The 27,685-nt window shown below is 44.6% G+C and overlaps 2 protein-coding genes across 6 annotated transcripts in view; one reads left to right on the top strand and one right to left on the bottom strand.

Annotated features, from left to right (window-relative positions):
* Window positions 1–2,960: 2,960 nt before the first annotated feature.
* Window positions 2,961–8,836, top strand: OXA1L (OXA1L mitochondrial inner membrane insertase). The gene is made up of 10 exons (XM_037037703.1): window positions 2,961–3,067; window positions 3,519–3,680; window positions 4,375–4,588; window positions 6,811–6,954; window positions 7,222–7,307; window positions 7,492–7,656; window positions 7,813–7,917; window positions 8,023–8,185; window positions 8,274–8,354; window positions 8,433–8,836. The coding sequence occupies exons 1-10, from the start codon at window positions 3,005–3,007 to the stop codon at window positions 8,558–8,560; spliced, it is 1,311 nt and encodes a 436-aa protein (XP_036893598.1). The 5' UTR covers window positions 2,961–3,004; the 3' UTR covers window positions 8,561–8,836.
* A 444-nt stretch (window positions 8,837–9,280) lies between these two features.
* The window catches only part of SLC7A7 (solute carrier family 7 member 7), a 38,548-nt gene continuing 20,143 nt past the window's right edge, over window positions 9,281–27,685 (bottom strand). For all 5 annotated transcript variants that reach the window (XM_037037694.1, XM_037037697.1, XM_037037695.1 and 2 more), the window contains exons 3-10: window positions 15,434–15,559; window positions 14,564–14,708; window positions 12,764–12,887; window positions 12,441–12,544; window positions 12,050–12,146; window positions 10,403–10,552; window positions 10,021–10,204; window positions 9,281–9,801 (exon numbers count right to left, since the gene is read on the bottom strand). In XM_037037694.1, coding sequence (XP_036893589.1) covers window positions 9,695–9,801; window positions 10,021–10,204; window positions 10,403–10,552; window positions 12,050–12,146; window positions 12,441–12,544; window positions 12,764–12,887; window positions 14,564–14,708; window positions 15,434–15,559 — 1,037 coding nt within the window. In that variant the 3' untranslated portion in view covers window positions 9,281–9,694. The remainder of the gene's footprint in view (window positions 9,802–10,020; window positions 10,205–10,402; window positions 10,553–12,049; window positions 12,147–12,440; window positions 12,545–12,763; window positions 12,888–14,563; window positions 14,709–15,433; window positions 15,560–27,685) is intronic.

Raw genomic sequence — 27,685 nt, 5'->3', positions numbered from 1 at the left:
TCCACCCAGCCCACTCCTCTCTCTCACCTTCAATCCCCTCTCCATTGTCCGTATCCATGAGTCATTCATACATGTTCTCTCACTTGTCCCTCCTCCTTCTTTCCTCCATTCTCTGCCACCCTCCTCCCCTTCTGCAACTATCAGTCTGTCCCATGTTTCTGGTTCTACTTTTCTCCTTAGTTTATTTTATTAGATTTCAGTTATAAGTGAGATCATACAGTATTTGTCTTTCGCCAACTGGCTTATTTCACTTAGTAGAATAGTCTCCAGTTCCATCCATGCTGTTACAAAAGGTAGGAGTTCCTTCTTTCTTTCTGCTGCATAGTATTCCATTGTGTAAACATACCAGTTTTTTGATCCATTCATCTACTGATGGGCACTTAGGCTGTTTCCAACACTTGACTATTGTAAATAGTGCCAATATGAACACAGGGGTGCATAAGTTCTTTTGAATTGGTGTTTCAGGGTTCTTAGGGTATCACTAGGTCATAAGGCAGTTCTATTTTTTCTTTTTCAAGGAAATTCTATACTATTTTCCACAGTGGCTGCATCAGTCTGCATTTCCATCAACAGTGCACTACAGTTCCCTTTTCTCCGCATCATTGCCAGCATTTGTTCGTTGACTTATTGATGGCAGCCATTTTGATAGGTGTGAGGGGATATTTCACCATGGTTTCAATTTGTGTATCTCTAATGGCTAGTGATGTTGAGCATTTTTTCATGTCTGTGTGTCATCTCTATATCCTCCTTGAAAAAGTATCAATTCAGATCCTTTGCCCATTTTTTAACTGGATTGTTTGTCCTCCTGTTGAGTCATGAGTTCTTATATTTTGGAGGTTAAATCCTTATCCAATGTATCATTGGCAAATATGTCCCCCCATAGAGTTAGTTCCCTTTTCACTTTGAAGATTGTTTCTTTAGCCATGCCAAAACTTTTAAACTTAATATAGTCCCATTTGTTTATTTTTTTTCCTTTAGTTCCCTGCCCTAGGAAGTATATCAGCAAAAATACTGCTATGTGGAATGTCTGAAATTTTATTGCCCATGTTTTCCACTAGGAATTTTATGGTATCACAACTTATATTTTACTAATTTATCCATTTTGAGTTTATTGGCAATTTGTACCTTTCAACCCCCTTCAACAAATTTCCCCTACTCCCAACCCCTGCCTGTGATAACCACAAATCTGATCTTTTTACAAGTTTAGTAATTTTTTAGAGACCACATATAAGTGAAATCATACAGTAATTTTCTTTCTATAACTTATTTCACTTAGCATAACACCATCCAAGTCCACCCATGTTATTGCAAATGGAAGGACTTCCATCTTTTTATACTTGAATTATATCTCTCTTTTTTAAATACTTCATTTATTTATTTTAGAGAGAGGGGAAGGGAGGCACAAAGTGAGGGAGAGAAACATAGATGTAAGAAACATTGATAGGTTCCTTCTCATACACAGCCCAACCAGAAGGGAACCCGAAACCCAGCCATTTGCCCTAACCAGGATCGAACCAGTAACTTTTCACTTTACGGGATGACACCCAACCGAGCCACACCAGTCAAGGCAATATGTATACCACATTTCTTATTCACTTACCATGGATGGCTACTTAGGTTGTTTCCATGTCTTAGCTATTGTAGATAGTGGTGCTGTGAACATGGGAATATAGATATCTCATAAATACAGTGCTTTTTTTCTGGGAAGAAAATTCTGTATTCCTAGAAGTGAAATTGCTGGATCATATGGTAGTTCTACTTCTAGTTTTTTAAATACCCTCCATATTATTTTCTGTAGTAGCTGTACAAGGCTGTACAAGGGTGCAAACACCAGGAGATACGGTTTATTGGGGGGCACCAAAGTGACTACCACAGAATAGTTATATTTTTTTCCCAAGCATCCTATACCTATGTATTTGTCATCATCTCTATCAGTATCAATATTTCCAAGTAACCACAAAAGCTCATTTAAAATAGTTTCCAACATGTAATAGGTCTCACTCCTAATTCTTACTAAATCTATAGTCAATTTCTTTGCCTCCTATTTTTACTATTTGTCAGCTATGTTCATACCTATTTTAAAATAGCAATGGTTGAAATCATTTCAAGCTATTTTATCTTTCCCAAACTGCACTGTACTTTGTCATTCAAAAAGCACTTTGTAGTTGAAAGACTTTGTTGGGCTTCAAATATAATCAACTTTCACCTTTCTGAGCTGTACTTTTTCTTCTTTGGAGGAAAATTACTTCCCCTCATACATCTTTAGGAATGCTAACAACTCCAAGAAACAAAACACCAAACACAGACATAAGAGTAAAGGCTTTTAATTACACAACAAAGTCTAGACATAGGTGGTTTCCAGCTTGATGCAGCAGTTCAATGACATCCCATCATCAAGTATGCAGGGGTTTTCTATTGTCCCATACAACCACCTTCAACACATTAGCTTTTCATCTTCAGATTTGTCACCTTATAGTCACCTTATTTGTCACTCCTCACACGACTCCATTAAGGGAGGAAAACGGGAAAGATGGAGCCTCCTCTTAAAGCATTGTCTTTTACCTGAAAGGTAATTTTTTCACTAGAAGATTTTGGTCAGACTCCGGACTACCCTCAAATTTCACTGGATCTGCGACTACTTTGTATTTGTGATCCACCTCAAACGGAGCCTTTATAACAATCAAACATCGCTGGGCAGGAAAAAACCCCACGCCAAGTATAGCCAAGACTGTCCTGAGGCTTTAGACACGTAAGCAAACTCTCCAGTGTGTAGCCACTGAGGTGGCTCTTAACTTAAAGCTTCTAAAAACACTCTGCAGGACCTTATAAATAAGCACCTCTCCGTCTTCTTGCCCACTTCAAACATGGCTACCAAGCCTCCTTTACCACCTTGATCAGATCATGGCGACAGCGCAGGCTTCATGCCCATTTCCAAAAGGGCCTCCTCCCGCGAGACTGCGGTTCTGTGTGCGCAGACGTAAACGAAAGTCCTCTTCCCGTCAAAATGGCGGTGGTATTCTTGTGCGGGCGCAGGGAGCTTCTCCGCCTGCTACGGCCCCGGCGTCAGGTAAGGCTGCGCCAGGACTGAACTTCGAGATGCTGCCCTGTCCCTGTGACCCCAGCCAGGGGACCCTCATTCTGGAGTCGTTAGCAGACGCTTACTTGCTCACGGAAACCGGCTTCCCTTGACCTCGGATCCGTGAGGACGCAGAAGGGTTACCTTCTTCAACCCCGCGGGCTCAGCGGCCTCGTGTCTGTCCGTTCGCTTCGTGTCTGTCTGATCCTGGAACAGGCTTCACGCCTGCCAAGGGAACCTCCGCCTCCACTTTTGGGCCCTGGGGTGGGTTGCGGTAGGTGAGATGCAGGACTCGGCATGCCTTCGGGCCAGCCTTCTGCGCGTGGAGAGTTACAGTGTCCTCACCTGTGGTAGCGGGCTGCCTGCTTCTTGCGGAGGAGGGGGCGGGAAGAATGAGCTAATACGCGACTAAAAGAGCTTCATCCTCCTTCTCCACGCGCAGTTCCACAGCGTCGCAGCGCCCTCACAGTTGCCCCGGAAACCGCGGACGCCTGGGGTCCTATTCCCAGTCGGCCGGTGCTGCGGGCGCCCACGCTATGCCCTCCTCGAGGTCCCTTGCCCTCGTGGCTTCAGTATCTCTGCGATCTCGTTTGCAGAAGCCCAGGTAAGACGCCTTTCGTCCCTGCAGCGTTAGAAGCGGTGATTCTTAGTTGATTTTTTGTTTTTATTGTGTTTTGACTAGGGAATGGAATGTGGGGGAGAGTTCTAGTCCACACTCCATACAGTTCCCCAGAATGCTAGCATTTCTGCTTGGAATAGATTTTTCAGATCAGTTGGAATGATTGAGAAGAAAATTGTTACATACATACCATTGTTTCCCAGAGTAGGACCAAATCACTGATGGTGATAGGAGATGTGATTCCAGGTGTGTGCGTGTGTGTGTATTAGAAAAATTGTAACTTCCACATCATTTACCTGATTTCATGGCTATTGATATTTCTTAGGATGAGGCCAAGTAGATATTTTGTCTTCAAAACTGAGTTGTTTTAAGGAAAATTATGAGTAAAACAGTTTGAATATGTGCATGCCAGTGACACTCAAATGACTGAAGTTTGGAAAACACTCATACAAGAAATAACTTTAATGAAGTCTTACTATAAATAAATGAGTTATTTTCCTCCCTTGGGGGCAAGATAAAATGTCCTTTTTAAGAGCTGAGTTCTGTGCATATGTAGTCTAACCTGGGAGAATGAGAATTAGGGAGTCAAGGGAACAACCCAGTACTGGTTATCGTAAGAGGACCCTCAATTTCTGTGTCCCGTACTGAATATTACACATTGCTTCCTTTTGCTGCACAGGTTCAGGCCCCTCCGGTCATTCCTGCAACTCCCTCACCCACAGCAATAACTGAAGTGGCTTCTGGCGAGACTGCAGATGTAGTCCAAGCTGCTGCAGAACAGACCTTCAGTGAACTAGGACTGGGGTCATACACCCCAGTGGGATTGATCCAGAACCTACTGGAATTTATGCATGTCAACATAGGCCTGCCCTGGTGGGGGGCCATTGCTGCATGTAAGAGGAATGCATCCTGGACAAGGGTGGAGGAAATGGGAGTTAGGGACAGAACTTTAAAGAATGCAGTTTTGTGAGGATATCAGAAAATAGTTGCAGAAGATTAAGGAGACAGAGAAAACATGATTCAAATGAGGGATAAACAGTCATTATACATACATGCACTCTACCTGTATTTCGTAAAGGACTTGTAAAATCACTAGAACATCTGCAGTTCAAAAAATGTAAATATGTGAATGTGAGCATGGGATTAGAGTCAGGGGACCTTGTTAGCAATGATGAAGCTGCCCTGGGTTAGGAGAGGAGGTCTGATCAAGTACTTCAACCCAAAATTGAGAAGACACTCACTCACATTGCTCCTCTTGTAGTCTAAAACTGTGCTTCAAATTCTGTATTTTCCTACACCTTGCTCCAGCAGTCATCCCTTATCTCCCTGTGTCTTCAGCTTCTCCTTTTTTACTGCCCTAGTTCAAACATATAAACATGCCTAAAGCATATTATGTGCTTCTTGCAGAAAAATCTTTTCCCTTTTATCCTTAGTTCATCTTTAACTATTCTACTATCTTTCTCCTTCCTTTCACAGCTATGGTATTGTTATTGGGGTTTTTTGGTTTGGTTTGGGGTACTTGGTTTTTTGTTTGTTTGTTTTTAATTCTCACCAGAGAATACTTTTTCAGTGCTTTTAGAGAGAGGAGGAGGGAGAGAAACATCGAATGGTTGCTTCCAGCACACACCCAGACATGGGGCTGTATGTACCCAGACCAGGGTTCAAACCCACAACCTGCATGTGTGCCCTGACCAGGAATCAAACTACAACATTTTGGTTAAGCTAAGGGGTGATGCCCCAACCAACTAGGCCACACCAGCCATGGCTCATACCTGTTATTTAAAGGAATATTCTGTATCCAATGGACTTCTTTCTTTTCACTCTTTGAACCTCAGCAATCTAACTTTTACTAATACCACTTTATTCTAACTGCCAGTCACATCATTGCTAAATCCACTTTTCTTTTTGTACTTTATCTTTCTGTGTTAGACCCTTTAGATTTTGAAACATATTTCTTGGCTTTTATGACAGTCTTTTCTGATTTTCTTCTGGGGTGTTTTTTTGTTTGTTTTTGTTTTTTAGAAGCATTGATTGGTTACCTCTCATATGTGCTTAGACTGGGGATCATACCCACATCCTAGGTATGTGCCATGACTGGGAATCAAACCCATAATCTTTTGGTTACAGGATGCTGCTCCAGCCAGCTGAACCACAGCCAGGGCTCTCTTCCTATCTTTCTGACCATACTTTTCCCATCTCCATTGCCCAATACCCTACCTACCCCAGAATGGTATTCTGGGTTCCATCCTTTGCTCCCCTCTTTCCACTTGGTAAAGCCTAAACCTGTATCTCCCCTCAGCCCCCATCTTTTTTTAGCCTACACCCACTTGTCTACAGATACCATAAATTAAATAAATATTTGTTGGAATGATCAGGAAATGTGAAGTGTAATAAAAGAAATAGAAAATAGCCCTGGCTGGTGTGCACAGTGGATTGAGTGCCAGCCTGTGAACCAAAGGGTTCAATTCCCAGTTGGGGCACATACCTAGGTTATGGGCCAGGTCCCCAGTAGGGGGCGTGCAAGAGGTGACTACACATTGATGTTTCTCTCCCTCTCTTTCCCTCTCTCTAAAAATAAATGAAATCTTAGGGGGCGGGAAAGAAATAAGAAGCTTAAGCAATAGGACATCATATTACTTCCTATTTTAGAGGTTTCTAAGTCAGGAGCTTTCAAACTCTGTACCTGCGAAACCAGAGTTCTACAAGGGTACCTCTGAGCAGAGCAAAGGCCAGAACTTAATCTTATAGCCAGATTATTTTTATCCATTATGTATATTAGGACTACACTTAAGAGTTTGGGGGATGAGGAATGTTCCGTTGATAGAAAAATTTGCAAACCATTGATATAGAAAAGTAGCTTCTGTCACCTTTTGTTTAAGAAAACAAATGAGATTCCTGGTTAATTGGTTAGAGAAATTAATATTAGACTGTTGTGATGGTAAAGCAGAGGACTGAGCCTTGAAGGAACTAACTCATACTCCTACCCTTTGTTTTGGGCCCCTTGGGTGTGAGTCACAGTGTGGGAAAAACTAGAATAAGAGACACCTAAAAATCTTCAACCTTCTAGCTGCTCAACTGCTTTAATTTTACTCCAATCCTAGTATGTATTTTCCAGGTACAGTCTTTGCCCGCTGCATGGTGTTTCCTCTCATTGTGAAGGGCCAACGAGAGGCAGCCAAAATCCACAACCACATGCCAGAGATCCAGAAGTTTTCCACTCGAGTCAGAGAGGCCAAGTTGGCAGGAGACCATGCTGAGTGTGAGTCAATTACAGAACGAGTGTGGGAGAGGGGCACATTTACACTTTTTCTAACATTCTGCTGAAGGAAAGGAACAGTCTAAGTCACAAGTTGCTATTGTGGGGCACATCCTAAAGATTTGCCTGCTTCTTGGGCCATTAGGTAACTGACCCTGGTGTGCCTCCAGTGACTGGCCAAGGTCAGTTAGAAATGTCATGGGCCAGATGAGGAGGATGGTCACCTCCACCGATGTAACTGCCCAACCACTAACTTCCCTCACTTCACAGTTTACAGGGCCTCCTCAGAGATGGCGTTGTATCAGAAGAAGCATGATATTAAACTCTTCAAACCTCTCATTCTACCTCTGACTCAGGTAAGCAAAAACATTTACATTCTTATTTTACCCTGAACCTTCTGTTTCAGATTACCTTGTTTCCCATGCCCTAGACCCCCAAAAAGCAGGTGGTGGTAATATTTATTATACATGGTTTTCAATAATGGAGTAACAAAAATGTCCCCTCTGATAAGGTCCTGACATTGTTTATCCTGTGTAATAGGCGCCAGTCTTCATCTCCTTCTTCATTGCCTTGAGAGAAATGGCCAACCTTCCTGTGCCAAGCCTACAGACAGGTGGCCTCTGGTGGTTCCAGGATCTCACACTATCTGACCCCACCTACGTATTACCACTGGTAGTCACTGCTACAATGTGGGGTGTCCTTGAGGTAAGCCCAGGTTGGCCGAGTGACAAGTCTGCAAAGTGAACTGGGATTAGGGCTAAAGTGATTTCTCCCTAGAGAAGAGTCGATGGGTAATAAATATGAACCATGATCGCTAAAATTGCTACTCTTCCTTTGCCTTTTTTTTTCCTCTCTCTCTAGCTAGGTGCTGAGACTGGTGTGCAAAGTGCTGACCTTCAGTGGATGAGAAATGTTATGAGAGTGATGCCCCTGGCAGTCTTGCCCATAACAGTGCATTTTCCCTCGGTGGGTAATGACATCCAGGCTGGCTCAAAGTCCTTCCAGCTAGCCTAGCCACTGCCCAGCAAGCTGACCAGGGATGCAGCTGCTGAGTACCGCCTTCTCTTCCAGGCGGTGTTCGTGTATTGGTTCTCCTCGAATATGTTTTCCCTGGTCCAGGTGGCTTGCCTCCGGATTCCAGCTGTACGCACTGCACTTAAAATCCCCCAGCGTGTTGTGCATGACTCCAGCAAATTACCTCCACGAGAAAACTTCTTAAAGAGCTTCAGAAGAGGTAAGGGCCTATCCTCTGTGAATTGGGAACAAGGGAAAGTGGTCTAAAAATGGGCATGAAGTCAGCTGTCTTACTCTTCCTTATGTAGGCTGGAAGAATGCTGAAATCACCTATCAGCTACAAGAGCGTGAACGGCGCATGCAGAATCACTTGGAGCTAGCAGCCAGGGGTAAATAATCCTTTCAGGCTAAATTCTGCCATTGTTTCTCCCTTTCCTTTGTTCATTGAGCTTCCCTTTTTCCCCCAGGTCCCTTACGACAGACCTTCACCCACAACCCTTTGCTACAACATGGGAAAAATCCCGCTCCCAACACCTCTAACAGCAGCTGCGACAAACCAAAGTCAAAACAGCCCTGGCGCGACACACTTGGCTGAATTCTGTTACCTGCTTGTACTGATGTTAACTCTGCCTCTTCAAAGACTTGGTCTTAGAGCAAGATTTGATGTCAGGTCCTTGCCCTGGACTTAGAAACTTTGGGGCATGGAGGTGTTTATTTTAAAAGTGGATTCCACTATAAACTCTTACATCCAAGTTAAAGAGTACTGGGAAGTCATGTGATCTTCCCATTCACAGAATTAGTCAACCTCTGTATTATATGTTGCTTCCTGGTACTGGTACTTATTAAATGGAGAACTGGATTGTGTACTCCAGTAAGATAACAGGTCAGTGGTGATTGCTCTTGATGGCCCATGCTCTTTGGAAGTGTCTCAGTTTAGTGGCCTGGTGTCACTAAAACCCCAAAGCCTAGAACCCCAACCTGTAGATGTGTGTTCACCCACATTTACCTTGCCAGTCATAGAGGGATGCCTGCTGAGTTGAGATTATATCTAAGTAGAGTAACCATGTTTATTGACCCCAACATTACTTCTAAAATGTCCTTCAAAGATGTGCTCAAATTCACAGCGGTAGTTTCTAACAACCTTCACATTTCGCTGCAGCCGCTTAAGTGTAGAGATTGGTTGCTTCAGCCTTCAGTAACTAGCTTGAGAAGGAAGAAATACTTTGATACTTTCAAGTATTAGATTGTTTTTAGTCTTCCTGCAAGGCTAATGGGAACTGCCCCAGAGACTATATAAAATGAAGTCACGCAAACCTTAGGAACATAACCCTTTTATTGTCCAGCACCTATACAGTTTCATGTCTCTAAAGGAGACAGGAAGTTCAGAGCATTATTGGCTCTTTTAAAGGAAACGAGTGGGTAGGCACACCCAGGGGTGAATGAATATCTGAACACATGGGAATGTGCTACTGGAACAAAAAGGCCCACACCTGACACGTTCCCACCACAGTCTGCTTTATCATCCCTTTTTAAAAATCTGGAACAATATGTAGCAAAACAAATAAATTATAGTCCATCCTTCAAAAAACAAGTTCAAATGTTGAAGCTGCCTAGACCAGGCTTCTGGACAGGTCCCTCCAAAGAAGTAAGCTTTCCTTTTCAACTTCCTTGGCTCCAGCCAGAAGAGAAGAGGCCCCTGCTTTTCACTACTCAGGATTCTGGGTGTTACTTAGTTAGACTTGGGATCTTGTTGCTTGGGTATCTGTCCTTCATCTTCCAAATCCATCTCTGTAGCAACTGACATACATAGGACCTGGAGGTGCCATGTGGCAGATGCTACAAAGAGAAGTTTGAATCAAAATTTAGAAGAGGTCAACTGGACTGAGTGTCAGTGAATGAGGTTGGGCCCAAGGAGACAATTCAGTTAAACCTTAAGGTTAAAAACAGGAAGGGGCTAGGGTAAAGGTGACTTGGGACAGGATTTACAGAAAAGGCAAAAATAAGGGTGGGGGGTGGGGCAGTGTGGCATTAGCCAAGTGAGGATCCAAATCTTACCCACAATCCTTCGGAGACAGTGAGGTTGTTTTTGTTCTGGCACTCTGATGATGAAGTAGTAAAAGGGCAAGCCTGAGAGAGCAATGCCAATGCCGATGAGGGAGTTGATGGTATCACTGTAAAGTGGAACAGCCACCAGGAACATGGTGCAGCAACAGAAGACAATGGGGAATAAAAGGCTGAGCTAAGGGCATGGAAGAAACAACTAGAAGTTAAGAAAGGTCAGGATTGAAAGCCAAAATAACCCCACTTCAGTGACAATCGGAGCACTGAGCTGCCTTTCCATCCCTTTCATCTCAGCACACTGCCACCAAAGGTCTGAATAAACCATCTCATAAGCATCCCCAGAACAGATGGAGCAGGTAGGTTGGAGGTGAGTTACCTTGAGGGGACGAGGTCGATCAGGCTCCTTCCAGCGCAGATAAAGCTGACCCACAATTGAGAGCCCCACAAAGAACCAGTAGCTGAAGCTGTAGTAGTTGATGAGCTGGAAAATGTCCTCTACGCACAAGTAGACCAATGCCATGATACCCTGTAAGCACAAGTCAGCTCCTCAGGCCCTTTGTTACTCAAGGATTTTCACTCCCCTTTACCAAATCCCTTCTCTTAAGTCCTCAGTCTCCCCATCTGTATTTTTTTGTTCCCACTTTTTTTTTTTAATCTTAGAGGAGAAGGAGAGAGGGAGAGAAACATCAATGTATGGTTGCCTTTTGTGCATCCCCTGCTGGGAGTTGGCCTGCAGGGAACCGGCTTATAACCCAGGCATGTGCCCTGACTGGGAATCGAAGCGCGATCCTCTGGTTTGCAGGCCCGTGCTCAATCCACTGAGCTACACCAGCCAGGGCTTGTTCCCACTCTCTTTAGCACCTGAGTTTCAATACCTCATTCCTTTTTTCTTGGGTTGGTCAAAAAAATCTTTCGTTTTTTCCATAAAATAAAACACATTTTTCATTTTCACCAATCACTTTATTAATTTGGATATTTTGAGTATGGCCGCTGTCTCCCGCTATTGGTTTCTGTGGTGGGTAGAGGCCAGGGGTGCTATTAAACATCTTCCAATACATAAAACATCCCCACAGCAAAGAATTATTTGGCTAAAATGTCAGTACTACCAAGAAATGTTGCAAATCACTTTTGACACGTTCAGTCAGTCACAGCAACTTCATGTACTGCACGAATCTTTTTGTGTGTTTCAGTTGAGTTTTTACTACTCGAAATAATAAAGCATAATGTGCCCAAAAATGTTGTACATCATCATCCCTCTTCAGTATTAAAGTAGCTGCACAAAAATTCAACAATTTTGATACTTTAAATGCACACTGATGTGACAGCTGTCAGTACAGTCTAACAAAATTGTTTCGAATGAAAAATATAACTAAACGCTACTAGAGCCATCATACAGAAAAAACTAAATGAACTTTTTGGCCAACCCAGTATTAAGTCATTAGCCTCAGGGATTTTTTTCAGTGCATTCTTAAAGCCTTTGCCAAATTAACCCCCTATAAAGCAGAGCTCAAAACAATTCCTCAAAATCTTTTGCCTAAGCCTCCCCGTAATGGCTCCAACCTACATTTAACTCCACACTGCTTTACCTCAAGTTTCTGATGCTGTTTCCCTTAACCTGAAGCCTGTCTCTCCTGTTTGCAACTCTAACCTTAAAAACCTACTTTGAATGCACTTAATCAAAGAAGTCTTTTCTCATTCACCCTTTACTTCCACGGAAGTAAGTGATTGTTTTCTTTGATTAAATGCTACATCAGTCAATATCATGGCAGTTATTCCAATGTTAACTGATGTGTTTTATGCCTTATTCTGAACCAAAGGAGGTTACCATTCCTTAGAGAAGGTAAATTCTCTCCTAAGAACTGCTGCAGCAGCTAGCACAGTATCTTGCCTACAGTGGAGTTTCGTCAGTAGTTTTTCCATTAGAATGTCTGAGAGCTTTGAGGAAGCCAGGACAGCATCTGCTGTTACTTGTTTCCCCCACTATCTGGCCTTCAGCCTCATCCTGGAGATCCTCATCACTTACATTGAAGAGCAGAGCAGGCACTGGGGTGAACCGCTCAACATGAACCATGCTGATGGCATCGGGGAGATGGCCTTCTCTTGAGCCCACAAAGAAAAGCCTATTTTGAGTAAGATAGGAGAAGCTGAGAAACTTGTGGGACAATGGGTGCGGCCTAGTTTATGTGACACAGCCCTCCCTGCCTGCCATGCCCCCGCCCCCAAAGAGTTTGGATAATATGGGATGGAGTTCAGTATTGAGATTAGTAAGAACTAGATGTCGCGATGGAAACGAGCACAGAGGCTGTAAATGACATTTGGGGGGCACAGTGACTAAAGTCTGGGTCCTATAATAAGCCTTACCTTCCCCTGCCATAGCTTTCAAAATACCCACCAGTAAAAGATACCACTCATACCTAGAAGCAGCCACAATGGAGGCATTGAGCCCACCAAAGCAGGATAATGCAACTGCCAGTGGAATTGTCCAGTTGAATATTCCAAAAATCTGATCTGCAAAAGTCTAAGGAAAAGAGTCATTAGGGATGAAAGCCATAACAGGCATGCCCCCAGATTCCCATTACTTGGAATCCAACCCTTCCACAACAGTGGTAACAGGACCTCCTTGCAAGTCCTGTACCCCAGTATCCTTCCAAGGACTCTCCCTTTTCTGGGACTTTCAAGACCAGTGCTATACCGTAGCCACAAACACCCCCAGCCTTGGCTAGTGCAAATCATTTACCACAGCAACAGCGTCACTGGCCAGGATGTCCATCATGTCTAGCACGGTGTAATAGGCCACATTGGTTAAGATGTAGATGGTGGTGACAATGGGCATGGAAATGGCAATGGAGAGGGGCAGATTCCTACAGCCAAATAGAATAGAATAATGGATACATTAGTCCTACAGTTGGATTCCCATCTCCTTTAATCCTTAGACCCTGTCATATTTACATCATTTCCCCAGTGCCTTTGCCTTTGCTGCCTAGGACAGTGACTTAAGCTTTGAATTCTTAAAAACTAAAGGACATCAAGGGAGAGGAATGTCACATTTGGAGAAAGGGCTACTATGCAAAAAAAAAAAAAAAGTACGTCATAGCATAGCAAAAGGAAGATAGGAGGTTGGGGGGTGGGGAGGCATTGGTTGGTTGGGTTTTTTTTACATCCAAGGATTCTTTCTCTGAAATTGTGAACATTGAAAAAAAAGTAAATATTGACAAATTTGTCTTAAGGTTGAGAAATATTGGATAAGAAGAAATTATGGAGGCAAATTGTAAAATCTCACATCACCATAGAATAAGGTAGTCCCCTAGTAGGAAGAACAGTGTGGTGTATCTGAACAAGCAACCTGAGAAATATGCCCACCCCACCTCCTACTCAGTTTGAGAAGCCTGAGTACCAGGAGAAAGATGCAAAGACCTCTCAAGGTCTCTCTAGCCAGGGGTGTCCAACGTGGGGCCTGTAGGCCGCATACAGGCCAGGATGGCTGAGAATTTTACAGTTCACAAAATTGTAAATTTACCTAAAACATGAGATGTTTTGTGACTACATGTCACAATGTATTTAATGTGTGGCCCAAGACAACTCTTCCAGTGTGGCACAGAGAGACGCAGTAAGTTTGGACACCCCTGCCCCAAATGAAGCCATGATCTTTGTAACACTTCACAATGAGACTGTGGGGAGGAGGTGGAAGAAACACTTGAAAGTCATTCAGTTTCTGTCCAATAGGTGGAAGCAGCACCCAGGCCCCATCTTGCTTCTATTATCCCCACCCCCCACCCACCCAGGGTTGCAACACTGGAAATGTACCAGGAATATTTGTTTCTCAAAGCCAAAAAAAACTATTATTTTGGCTAAAAATTTATAGAAATCCCACTCCCTGGTAAATCTTAATTCCCAGAACCATTGAATTTCGGAGCCAAGAAAGGCTTTGGAGATCATGTAATTCAACTCGTGTACTAGAGATAAGAAAGACAGATGGACTTCCTCAAGGTCATCCAACAAAACAGTGGAAAGAGGCTCCAGACCCTTTGAATACATGTCCAGTGCTCTTCACTCTGCAGGACTAGAAGGTAATTTAGAGTGACAATGGTGAGGTGATACCTTTGAATGAAAAAAAAAAACTATGCCATGAATTTGAGAAACAAAGGGAAGGTTTCCGGGAATCTATGAACTTAAGTTCTCTATGTGGGGATAAAGATGGGTGAAAGACCTACCAAGGAAAATTTTTGTATTAGAAGCATACACGACCACATGGTACAACCTGCCTTAATACAGGGATGAATAAGCAAATGTAAAAAGGCCCTTTTTAATTTGGGGAAAAGCCTTTAGAAAATTTTTTTAAACATACACAAGAAAGTTCACATCTCAGCTGTTACTGTGGTCACGGACAAGTTACGTTTCTGGACCTTAGGCCTCCCGTCTGTAAAATGGGGCTGATGAAAACCTCGCTCAGTGGCTGTGGTATGCTGTCTGGCACTCAGTGGAAGCACAGTAAATGTTGGCTGTCATTATTGCCATGAAACGCTGGTGAGGTACCTACCTCTCAGGATCCTTGATCTCTTCAGTGACGTAGTTGAGGGTGTCCCAGCCGGAGTAGGAGAACAGAGCCGAGTACAGTGCCAGGGCAATGTCACCCATTGCATATGATGAACCCTCAAAGGAATTCTCAAAGTGATTCGAGGCTCCTGGAACCCAGAGAACATGGGAAAACAGGACTAGTGACCTATTCCCCAACTTCAAAGTGACCCAGAAAAGGAGTGGAGGAATGTGGCTTAGAACACCTTTGGCAGCAAGGGGTCAGTGAAGGAGCAGGGAACAGAAAACACCCATCTGCAGTGATGAGCCGATTGCAGGGTACAGCATGGGGGGCTTGACAGGAAGGCCTAATGTAGCTTCCTAGGAGTAGAAGGGCTAGAGAACAGGAGTGATGCAGTTCTGTTCTCACCGTCTAACACCAAACTGAGCTGATACAGAGTGGAGGAAGGGCAGGACTCAATATGCCCAGGTCAACAGAGTAGGTGTAGAGTAGGTGTTCAGACCTGGAAACGAGAGGACTGGGTACAAGGAGTTCATTTCTACCGTAGCCACAGCATTGGGCTTCACAGCCAGCAAAAGCCATCCCGCAGTGAATGGCTGGCAGCCCTTTCCCCAAGCCCATCCCCCTCAGGGAAGCAGCTCACACAGAAGGTGAAGGACAGGCTTTAGGGTCAGTAACTAGGAACAGATTTTGGCTCCACTACTTAACAGATCAGGTCTTAGGCAAGATACTTATTTCTGCAGATTTAGTTTTCTCATCTATAAAACAAGAATAATAAGACCTACCAAATTAGATAATGCACAAATGGCACTTAGAGGAAGGTGACTCGTAGAAAGTGCTTAACAAATATATGATGATACTACATTTTCTCACCCTGGCCAAGTCTCACGATGCCTGCGATGATGACAGCAATCAGAGCCAATACTTTAGCATAGGTGAAAATATCTTGTACCATTGTTCCCCACTTGACATAGGCACAGTTAATGAAGGTTAAGAGACCTGAAAGAAAAATAAAACTGATTGATAACTGGCTGTACTATCCAGAAGGCCTTAGACTTCCAAGCTATTTTTCCAGTACCAGTGACCAAATAGACCTTTGGCCAAAGACAAGTGTTGGGCTCAGACCTGTGCTGCACTGGAAACCTCTGCCCAGGATGTCCTCACCAGCAGCATGTAAAGGAACTTACCGAGCACCTGTGTACATAGTGGCACAAACACACCCTCATCGGGATGACAAACAGGCGACAAAGTGACTGGATTTGCTTACATACAAAGCAGGGGGAGGCAACTTAGCTCCAGGGAATTAGGATGTGTTAAGGATGCTGTCTCTGAAAAGTCACGGTCTCTCTTCCCTTCCCACCCTCCTACCCCCGATCTGGGCTCCAGGACCCAGTAGTCTGGTGCTGTGGTATTACTATTAATCTTGATGAGTGCTGTTATGACTTATCCAATGTCGGGGCTAGCGGGTCAGGACATGTGGCCAAGGATTAGGATGGAGGCCAGACTTCTTGCTTCTGCCTGCCAGCTCAGCTGCTTGTTTTTGTGTTTGGAAAGATCCTTGGAACCAAGATTCCTACAAAATGGGGACAGGGCATTTTTCCTGACCAGACAATAAAAAACCAAGGTCCGCAGATGTTCCTCAAGTCTTTCCCCTAACATAGGGTCAATCCTTCAGAGCCAGAGTTCTTAACCTAGGGCTTCCACTAGGCCTGATGTTCTTTATAAAGTGTTATGTAGATATATCCAAAGTATATGCATTTTTCTAAGGAAAGAGTCCAGCCCTGACTGGCATGGCTTGGTGGGTTGGACTGCAAACTAAAGGTCACCAGTTCAAGTCCCCTTTAAGGCACATGCCTGGATTGCAAGCCAGGTCCCCAGTTTGGGGCATGCAAGAGGCAACCGATCAGTGTTTCTCCCATACATTGATGTTTCTCTCCCTCTTTCTCCCTCCCTTCCCCTCTCTCTAAAAAATAAATAAAATATTTTTTTAATGTCCACAACCTTTGTCACAACCTCAGAAAAATCTATTACCTCCCACAAAAAGTTACAATCCACTTCAGAAGAAGAAATTCAAGATGGGAATCCCACACATACTGTGAGGTTGACCAATAAGAGCCCCAGGATGTGGCAGGGGATAAAGTCTAAAGATACAATTCTGAAATTCAGCAGAATGTTCCTCAGTCCCCCACCAACCTCTTAAACGAGCAGGAAACACACACACCACAGCTTCCCCACTGTGGCAGAGTGAATGGCTTCACTGCTCCCTCCCTCCCAGCTCAGCACCTGGAGCACAGGAAGGATGGCTCAACAGTCCTCCTCCCAACGGTTCCAAGGGCAAGGTCAGAGTCAGCCCGCCTTATCAGTGGAGAAAGTGAGGCCAGTGCTGGATTTGCTTGCTTCAGGTCATCAACATAGTCAGAAAGTACTCGCTGTCTCAGTTCCGGCAGTGGTGTGTCCTTCACTGTCTCTAGTTCTCCCATTTTGCTGTGTCCTGGCCGAATTATACTCACCTGAGGCTACTTCATCCTGAGAAGCTGGAAAGACCAGCCTCACAGAATGGCAGTCCTTTCTTCTGTCTGTCTCTCTGTGTTCTTATACCCTTCCTTTTCTTTTCTTTTCTTTTCTTTTTGTTTCTGTTTTTTTTTTTAAATTTATTTAACTCTTGTTCAAGTACAGTTTTCTTTCCTGTATTCCCAGCCCTGCCCCCTATACCCTTCCTTTTCTACTCACTGCCCAAATTCTTTTCTGCTCTTCCCAAAAAAGGGACATTCCTGTCTCATACAAGCACTTGCTTTTCTGCCTAATAAACAAGACAATAAATAATCAAATCTTATCACATAGCTGGGCAAAAATGCACCCATAACTCCAGGCCATCCCAGTGCTTAGTTAATAATTAAAGACGCAAGCATACACTCTCCACAAGCACGCTACAAAATGGCTGACGTTCCTGTATCTCATTCTCCCCAAATCTTTCAGATCTGTCGATGCTCCTCAGCCAGTGGCCCATCCTTTACTCCCCACGGGGCTTCTGCCTCCAGCAGCCCTCGTGCCCCTTCTCTTCCTCCTGCAACCCTTACCTCTAACCCTGGAGCTTTGCTTCTGTCGTACAAGTGGAACTCCAAACAGCAAGGACAGCTGAGGCTGCCACAGCCACAAAGGAATGGGATCCCCTAATTAAAATTCACAGTTTGCCCTCAGAGTAACCGTGGGTCACAATACCAAACTGGGAGAGGCTAAGGGACTCATTCTGGTTCCGAGCCAGCCTGCAGCCCTGTGCCAGGCAAGTGGGCAGGCAAAAGCCAGCTCATCATCCTTTATTACAACAAATTCTGAAATGAAAACACATGGATCCCTACTGCTTTTCTACTCCCATATCCATCCACTTGTATTCCTCCTTTTACCTACCAGCACCCCCCATCTTGCCGTGATCTGCTCTCTGTATTGGGCAGGGGGGGTGGGGGACGGTGTGGCTGGTTTGAATGAAGAAGAAAGAAACAAAAAAGCAGAGGAACTGCCTGAAGAGATCTGGCCCTCACTTTCTCCCACACCCTGCTTCCTTGAGGGCCTCTTGGCCATGAAACAGGAAATGGGTATGGGAAGTGACAGTGCTGACTGGGCTCTTCGTCCCCACCCCAGCAGATACAGCTGACCAGAGCCCAGCCAAGTACACTGCTCTTGAGGTGGAGCCCAACCTCCCGCTTCAGAGGCAAGGAAAGGAGGGGAACATGGAGTTAGAACATAAAAGCAGCTGCAAGTTAACTTCAAGGACAGAGATGCCCTACCCTCCTACCTCAGGTGCAATACAGTCTCCACCCAACACTGGCCCAAGTTCACAGGAAATAGCCTGAAATCACATTGGACCCTTGACCAAGGGGCAATTTCATTCCTGCTTTGATACCTGCTTTGGAAGAAAGAGAAGCTACGAAGAAGTCACTCCTATAATCATCTAAAGAGATGCTCCTGAATAGGTCACCCAACCCAGCCTCCCTAGGCTCCTGGAGTAGGAGGCTGGTTCTAGCACTAAGGCCCAGCATTGACTCTGGAACTAAAAGCCAGGAGAGCACCGCCTAGGTTGATCCAGAACTGAACGAAGCATGCAGATCCACTCAGGATCAGATGCCCAGATTTATTACAGTTTAGATGCCCAAACTAAGAAGTCCCTGAAAAAGAATGGTAAACCTACAATTCTCGCAGCACCATTAGTTTTAAATACATACAATGCAATACACAAAACTTGGGATGCTACTGAATCCATTTTCTGTTTCAAATGCCCAGGGACTATAAAACCTCAACACTTTTGTAGACAAGTAATTCCGTTTTTAAAGAAATCAATAGATCTTTCCAGTGAGCCGAAAACATCTTCCTCGTAACTCCTACCCAGTAATTCCAGGCCTCTCTCCTCTGGAGCTACACAGAATCAAGAAAGTCGCTTCCACATAAGACCCTTCTCATCATTATACATGGACATCCTGTCCCCTTGAGCCTTCCCTCTTTCAGGCTAAAAGCCCAGTTTCTTCAGCCTCTGGTGTGACAGGCACGGCTCCCAGACAACTTGCGCTCGAAGTCCTCTCCTCTACTCTCACAGTCGTCTCCTCCACACTCACGGCACGCCTCGATGCCGTGTCCCCCTGGACACGCAGACATTTTACAGACTGTGGGGTTGCGGTTTGAACTCACTGCCAAAGCAGCTCCTTTTTCCCCCACTTCAGACTGATGAGCTTTTCCCTCTCACCCTTTTCGCGACTAGAAAAATGATTTTTAAAAAAAAAAACAAACATGGCATTTTCCATTCCTTTGTCAATTTTTAGGAATCATTCCCATCTGCTAGAAATGGATTTTTTCCACCTTAATGTTGTCAGTTCTAATGCCTTCAAATCCAAATACAAAATTGAAGGCATTTGGACGAACTTCACCGAAGTCACTGACAAAAATGTTGCCCAGGGTAGGCAGAGCCCTATAATCTATCACCAACGGCCTTCCTCTGTGCTGGAATTATTCTAGAACATGAATCAAGAATCCACCAAACTATTCTTTCATCTAGTCCACCTTTCTCTACCTGGTCAGCAAAAATATCATGAGAGCCCTGGCCGGGTAGCTTAGCTGCTCGGAGTGTTATCCCGATACACCAACGTTGCAGATTCGATCTCTGGTCAGGCGCATACAAGAGCCAACTAATGAGTGCATTAAAAAATGAAACAGTAAATTGATGTTTCTTTCCCTCAAAAAATAAATTTAAAAATTTAAATGAAAAAGAAAAGAATACCATGAAAGTTTGCCAAGAACCTCTCCAAAATCTGCACATATGTCTCTGTTCTAACAATCTAATGATGCTACCAAATAACTCAAATAAAACTAGTACCTATCTACCCTAGAGTGTTCATGACCATTGTAATAGTCAAAAATTAAAAACAAACCAAATGCCCATCAGCAGTACAGTAGCTCAATCAACACCAGTGAGAATGAGCCACCTACAACTAGACAAAAATGCAGAGGAACTTCACAAACATATTTAGTGAACAAGCTGGACACAGACAAGTGCACACGCTTTATATCCATTTGCATAAAAACAGGTAAAACTAATCGACGCTGCTGGAAGTCAGAACAGTGACTTCCCTCCGGGCGTGTTTGGGGGCGGGAGGGGGCGGGAGTCACAGAGAAGGGTCTGAGAGCTGCTCTTCTTGATGCAGATGCTGGTTACACATGTGTCTTCAATTTGTGAAAAGTCATCAAGCTGTACACTTACAATGTGTACTGTTCCTCGGTGTATGTTACATTTAAAGAAAAATTAGAGTTGAACAAACAGTAAAGTTAGCTGAGCATGGCTTCTTTTTAGAGAATCCATACAGGTTCCTAGAGATTCTCCTTCCTTCTTATACTTTGCTAACCAGGTAAGTCTAGAATTTGGGCAGAAATCAACTCCAAATTATTAGCACAGAATGCTCAGAATCCACCTCTCTTTCTTTGTGGGGAAGAAAGCTATCACAGGTTACCAGTTGTGGTGGGCAGAACAAGGGCCCTGGGAGGCAGAAGAGTCAGTGTCCGAGTGACGTCATGTAAGAAAGACTTGATTAGCTACAGCTGCTTCGAAGACAGAAGGGGGCCATGAGCTAAGGAATGCGTGCAGCCTCTAAAAGTCACAAAAGGCAAAAAATGGCTTTGCCCCTCAGCACAGCTGACACATTGATTTTTGACCCAGCGAGACTCATTTCAGACTTCTGACCTGTGCAGCAGCTAAAATGTAAATTTGTGTCGTTTCAAGCCAATAATTGGTGGTATTTTTTACAGCAGCAATAGGAAACTAATATGTCATTCAACAGCTTCCTTTCACACCCTTCCTGTTCTCCAGGACCCTGGAGATGCTTGGTAGTGATTCTGTCATCTCAGATAATTATGAATTCTTTCCATTTGTCTTCAAGTGGGTAGCTCAAAACATTTAAAGAAATGACATGTATTACTATTTCCTTAACTCTCTTGGTCTTGACTTTTTGTTGGCCTAGATCCATTGGCCTACTGGTTTTCTCTTAAACTTTAACTGATCTGAGAGAACAAGACAGAGAGGAGAGAAACATTAATTTGCGGTTCCACTTACTTATGCATTTATTGGTTGACCTTGTGTGTGCCCTGAGGGGAATGAACCTGAAACCTTGGCATATCGGGGTGGCGCTCTAACCAACTGAGCAACCCAGCCGGGGCAGCCTGTTGGGTTTTTTTATTAAACATTTTCTAGCTTAGCAATCCTCTGCTAGGAAAAATTAGAAGAAAAGTAGAACTGGCCTTCTTTCTCACCACCATCTACTTTCATAGAACTAACTTCCATGCCCTTGCTGTTCTCACTCTGAACATTCCTCTAGCAGGGGTGTCCAACCTTTTGGCATCTCTGGGCCACACTGGAAGAAGAAGAGTTGTCTTGGGCCACCCACTAAATACACAAACACTAACAAAAACTAATCAGCAAAAAAAAAAGTTTGAAATAAATTTATGATTCTGTGTTGAGCTGCGTTCATAGCCATCCTGGGCCAGATGTGGCCCACAGGCCGTGGGTTGGACACCCCTGCTAGCGTCTTTGATTGCCCTCAGTCTGTCCTTCAGCTCTTAGTTTATTCTGGGCATCAAGCTTCAGGACACTCTTCTTGCTGTTCTGGGTCACCCTTGTATTTTGTCTTGGTTATGTCACCTTTCACCAGCTCTTGTGTATCTTGTCTTTAAAAATCTAAGCTCATCAAAAAGCAATGTGTTCAATCACTTTGGTTTCTTCAGATGATTCTCCTTTTTTTCCTAAGTAAGATCATTTTCAACTATTCTATCAGAATTTCATTTTAGCCCTGGCTGGTGTGGCTCAGTGGATGGAGTGTCAGCCTTCAAACTGAACAGTTGCCAATTTGATTCCAGGTCAGGGCATATGCCTGGGTTGCAGGCCAGGTTCCCCAGCTGGGGGCCTGCAAGAGGCAACAGATCGATGTGTCTTCTCGCACATTGATGTTTCTCTCCCTGTCTTTCCTCCTCCCTACCCCTCTCTCTAAAACCAAGTAAATAATTAAAATTTTTAATAATTTCATTTTAAAGAAGCTCTTGATCTTTTTACTTTTTAATCCCAGGCTAATTCTTTGCCCTAAACTTTTCTGCAACCTCTTTGCCTAAAATTTAGAGTGTATTTCAGTGGAACCTAGCATTTCTTTTTCTAGGAGCAAGCATAGTCATGTCCTCATAAGGATTCCACATTACCCCTGGTAATGTTCAATAATAATAAAAATAAATGAGCCCTTGTCCTTTTGAGATGTATATTGAAGCTTTACAGGTTAAGTAATTTAACATCTTGGATTGGCTTTAAGTAATCCACTGGGGCAGCACCTCGCTGGACCTCATTAGACTTGGTGGTCTGTCCCTTGCACCCTTCTTGGTTCCTGCTCCCAGTGACTCTCTGGTAAGAGTTGGAGGAGAGGGGAAGCAGGTCTGTGGGTCCAAGTGTTGCTACAGAGCACTCAATGCAACAGACAATCTGAGAATTGAGAATCAGGAGGAGAACAGGCCCAGGAGCAATGGCATCTGAAGAGGAACAAGCAATAAAACAATCTCAACATGGAAAAAGAATAAAAGAACAAAAAGGAGCGAGATGCTAATAAAGGAGAGCCCTTGCCGCCCCCTTTGGAAGCTGGCGAATACTGTGTGCCTAGAGGAAATCGTAGGTGGCTGCCGGGTTAGGCAGCCCGTCTGCAGTATAGGTGTGTCTGGGGTTGGGGGCCTGGAGAGCCCCAGGCAAGGATGAAACAGGAGAATGTGGAAAGGACTGAGATGAGACAGCTGACGGAAATTTGAAGGGAAAGCTGTGAAGTCATAGTCTGTGGGCAGTGAGCACGGACCCCTCACCATGACCGCCGCAATGAGTTTTCCCTTAAGCCTTGAATCCTGGTGTTTTCCCTGCAGTTAGTGGGGAGAGACACCTGCTTCCTCAACTTACATGTTCTTGATGTACCTTCACTGTACGCCTTTTGCTGTTATTTGTTTCCTGTGGGTCTCTTATTGCCAGTTTCTATTTGAATGCTGTGTTCTGACCCAATTTGTGCATTTCTGTCAGCAGGGGAGTTTTACCTGTTGTATGGAAAGATGCTCATTACAGATTGTGACGTTAACAGAGTGCTTTTAAAAAGCAAAAACCACCTGGCTGGCGTAGCTCACTGGATTGAGCGCGGGCCTGTGAACCAGATGATTGCGGTTCGATTCCCAGTCAGGGCACATGCCTGGGTTGCAGACTGGTTCCTTGCAGGCTAACTACCAGCAGGGGATGCACAAAAGGCAACCATACGTTGATGTTTCTCTCCCTCTCTCCTTCCCCTCTAAAGATAAATAAATAAATAAAATCTTTAAAAAAAAAAAAGCAAAAGCCACGATCATCATGTAGCGGGGTGCGGGTGGGGTAGCTGCAGCACAGAGAAAACATGCTGCGTGTCACGCACGAACCCTGGAAGTTCATCGTATTATTCACTCTCAGATACGTTTGAAATTTTCCATAATAAACCATTTTTTTTAAATGTACTGCTTTTAATGGAATGCAGCTGACTTTACTTACTAAAGTAAATAAAGATGCTCAGGGACTTGAAGCTTCCTTCACCACCATCTTTTTCCCTTGGTATAAACTTTATCATCTTTATTAGCCAAGCAAAGTATTCCCCCTCTGATCCGGTAGTGTGCCGTCTCCGCCCCCAGTGACACCATTCCTGTCTCTTTTTGCTTTTATGCTCTTGTTCTCTTCACCATGCTTCTTGCCTTGGGGTGAGAATTCGTTTCTATGCACTAGTACTAGGAGAGACCTCCAGGGAAACTCCCTAAGTGGATCCTGAGAACCTCTGAAAACCATGTAATAATTCTTCTTCCCAAGGTAAGCAGACAGGATTAACAGAGGCTGTGTGCTTGTGTACTTCCTACGAGATGGGCGCATACCTGCAACTTCTGTTCAGCTCTGAGAAGAAACTGACCTGCAGGCAGAGCTAGAAGTGGCACTGGGTGGTACTGTTCGTTACACTCGCTGGGAAGTAAAACCCTTCAACGGGTCTGCATCACAGCGTCCGGAAATTTCCCTCTCACCACAGTCAAAGGGTCAAAACATGACCTTGCCCTGGGGAGCAGGCATTCCTGATTACAGCAGGTCCCCATACAAACCCACCTCTTCCTGATATACTACATTAATCTCAGCTCTTTTGGCAAATCCATCATTTCTTAACAAAATATACTCTTTTATATCATATTCTAATCAAATATGAAAATGTTTCCCCCTTGCAGTAAAAGGAGTAAAAAATCAAATAAATATGTTTAGTCTTCAGTGTTTATAGATAGGAATCCAAAAACATCGTTCCCAGTCTTCTATTTTCTCCAAGTGTATTACTGAGCAACCTTTCCATCTTTATCCTTCCTATATAATACCTCAAAGACTCCAAAATACCCGGGTTTATACTATTATCAGGGCCTTTTTCCTTTCCTTTAAAATTTTATTTTAAAGCCTTATTAAACACATCTCTTCCAGCCCTAGGAAATCTGCCCCATCCCTTGCCAGAGTCTGTCTTTCCGGTGCCCTGGCATTTACAGCCAGGCACTCTGTCTGTGTTTTTTTCCTTCACATACACAGCTTTCAAATGACAGTGAGATGGAAATTCCACCTGCCACTCACTTCACATCCTGAATTTTGAAGTCACCAGTAATACATCTCAGGTGTCTTCTCACCAGGGACGCCACTCATCCCACAGCAGGTGACAGAAGGGTAGCGGTCTGTGGGGCTTAACTGGTGCGAACGAGTTTTTTGTTGAATGTTGCTCAAGAAAAACCACACGTCTCTGCATTAGGCCGATCTTCGTACAATATACTCAGAGTCACCTCGCTCAGGGGCAGCCAAGTTCCGTAACTGGTCACACCCATCTGTGTCCAGAACACTCCACCACTGCGGTTTCCTCAGAAAGATAGGTGTGCATTCTGAACAAGCCTCAGATCTGTTCGAGCCAGACAGTTCGAGTTTTTTCTCCTTTTTTCTGCTGCCTGTTTTGTTTGCGATGCCCAACTCTATACACCTTAAAATGGTAAAATACAGGTTCTCCTCCTGGCTTCCTTCAGGTGTTACTTCTTCCATCCTTCCGAGGTGCTGTTATAACTCTCAGAGAGCAGACGGTGCTCAGACTCTTTCACCTCTTCAGGTGAGAGAAGCATTTCGCTTACTCGGGCATCACGGGTGAGAGCATGTGGCAAGAAGACACACCAAGCAGATCCCTAGGGGTCACTGAATCAGATCCTTGTACTCTGCCTCCCGGCACTCAGTCAGCACTTTAGTCACCATGGCTCTGCACCATCAGGGAGCAAGCATAGAGTCTGTACCAGGAGGGTCTCGTATTCAGCCACTCCATCTGCTCCCTTCCTTCTCAAAGCTGGCTGGTCCTTGCTCACTGGATCCTTTCTGGTTTGCTCAGCTAGTTGAGTTCAGATCCTCAGAAACAGAACCCCAAGCCTAAGTGAGCATCAGAACCACCACCTACAGCTTTGGGGTTCCACCTCAGAAGTCCCGATGCAGGCGGTCTATGGCAGGGTTTCCCAGGGAAGTCTGATGACCTGCTGGCTTTGGGTGTGCTGCCTTTGGTAATCACAGAACCCTAAACCCTCCACTTACCTCAGCACGTCTCCCTGCCTGCACATTGGCTTCACCTGACAAGCTTTAATCAAGTCCAGGGCTCAGCCCCCACCCAGGCAGTGAAGTCAGAAACCGGGGTGGAACCCAGGCATCATAGGTTTTCAAAGCTCCCCAGGTAATCCTAAAGCACAGTGACAGCTCAGAGGCTCTCTTCCCAGAGTCCCCATCAGCTCTCCTCAGCAGCAAGTTCCCGCTTCTTCAATGCACATTCTCCAAGCCAGTTCCCATTCTTCTGCCCAGTGGTACAGATTTATTTGGTTGGCGGAATAAGGAAGGAGAAGAAGAGGCCATGAGTAGCTTTTTCAAATCCTTACCAGAGGGTACGTTATTTATTGATTGGGGGAGCAGGGTAAAGAAACACCCTTTGGTCTACTCCACATGTGCCCCAACCACACCCTGACCAGGAATCAAACCAGCAACCTGTGGGTGTATAGGATGAGGCCCCAACCAACTGAGCTACCCAACCAGGGCACCATGAGTATTTTTGAAACCCCCTAGGTAATTTCAGTGTACATCCAGGGATTGGACTCACTGTCCCTGGCTCCTTCCCCCACTTCCTCTACACTCTCCTGAAACAGAGAAAAAGAACAGATCAATGAAGCTGCAGACCAAGGGTGAACCCCCAAAGAGCCTTGAGAATCAAACCAGCACAGAATTCTGCCTCCCTCACTGCTGATGAAGTTTGTTCCAAAGTTCACACAGACCCCACAGCTCTTACTGCAGCCTGTGTGTTGCTGTGAATGTGGGACATGAAATGAGAGTTTCCCCACCATGAACTTGAAATGGCTCTTGGGAAAACCCCTCGGGAGAGATAACCAGCTTCCCAGCATAAAGTTCAAAGAGCAAAAATCAGTTGGGGGCTCAGTATCTGGCTGTTCCACCTCATCAGCCACAAGTTCACAAAGTCAGTCATTCTAATACCAGAAAAAACTGCATGTGGCCAAAGTTTTCAGACAAATATACAGAGGTCTGAAGTCCTTCACGGTCCACAAGCAGCTTTAGCAGACTCAGTAGGAACTGTCTGCCCACCCCACTGCCAGATTCCTACAGCAGCCCCACCACCCTGAAGGCCAAAAGCACACAGCGCCCTTCTCAGCCAAGCTGAGTCTGGAACCACATCTTCGGTTCATCCACCCAGTCAACATTCACTGAAGCACCTACTACATGCAAGTCACTAAGGTCAAGTGTCAGGGACACAAAGACTACAGTAGTTCGTCTGTCTGTTCACAGGGGTCCCTGAATATGTGCTGCCAGCTGACTAGTATAGTAGGCGGACTGAAGACACAGAGGTAAAATGTCCTGTTAGCAAAAGGTGAAAAAAACTAGATCACACGGTGGGCAAGTGAACGCAGGAACAGAATCACCCAACACAGCTAACAATGGGCCAAAGCCCGTCAGCTCCAAACTAAGGGCTGTTGGCTGAAGCTGGACTTCTGGATACCCAGACCTGACTCTGCCAAGAGAAAATTTCCACCTCCTACAAAGAGGAAAAAGAGTCTCAGCCCTTGAAGCTACCGTAAAATTAAAAGTAGGTATAACCCTGGCTGGGTAGCACAGTGGGCTAAAGCATCAAAGAGTCATCCCGATACGCCAAAGATGTGGGTTCAATCTTTGGTCAAGGCACAAACATACAAGAAGCAACCTCTCAATGCATCAAAATGGAACAACAAATCCATATCTATCTAATCTCTCTCTCTTTCTCTCTCCTTCCTCTCTCTCTCTAACAATTTTTGGAAGTAGGTATGTTATCTTTATCTTACAATTGAGAAAACCAAAGTCATCCATGCCAGCTACAAAGCTGGTATACATTCCACCACTCCATGTGCCTTCCTATTTGGATTCAGGGATGTGAGACTGGGAGTGGCATTGTCTCCACTAGGGTCATGGAGCTCTGGCTGCAGAGAACTGGAACAATCTCGAAGAACTCCAGAAAACCGGAATATTCAGCCTCAGGAAGGGCC

This window comes from Sturnira hondurensis, unplaced genomic scaffold (assembly GCF_014824575.4).
Source record: "Sturnira hondurensis isolate 20B ecotype Veracruz unplaced genomic scaffold, ASM1482457v3 Scaffold0023357, whole genome shotgun sequence".
Taxonomy (NCBI): domain Eukaryota; kingdom Metazoa; phylum Chordata; class Mammalia; order Chiroptera; family Phyllostomidae; genus Sturnira; species Sturnira hondurensis.
Note: the sequence above shows the minus strand (reverse complement) of the source record. Positions and strands in the feature narration are given on the sequence as shown.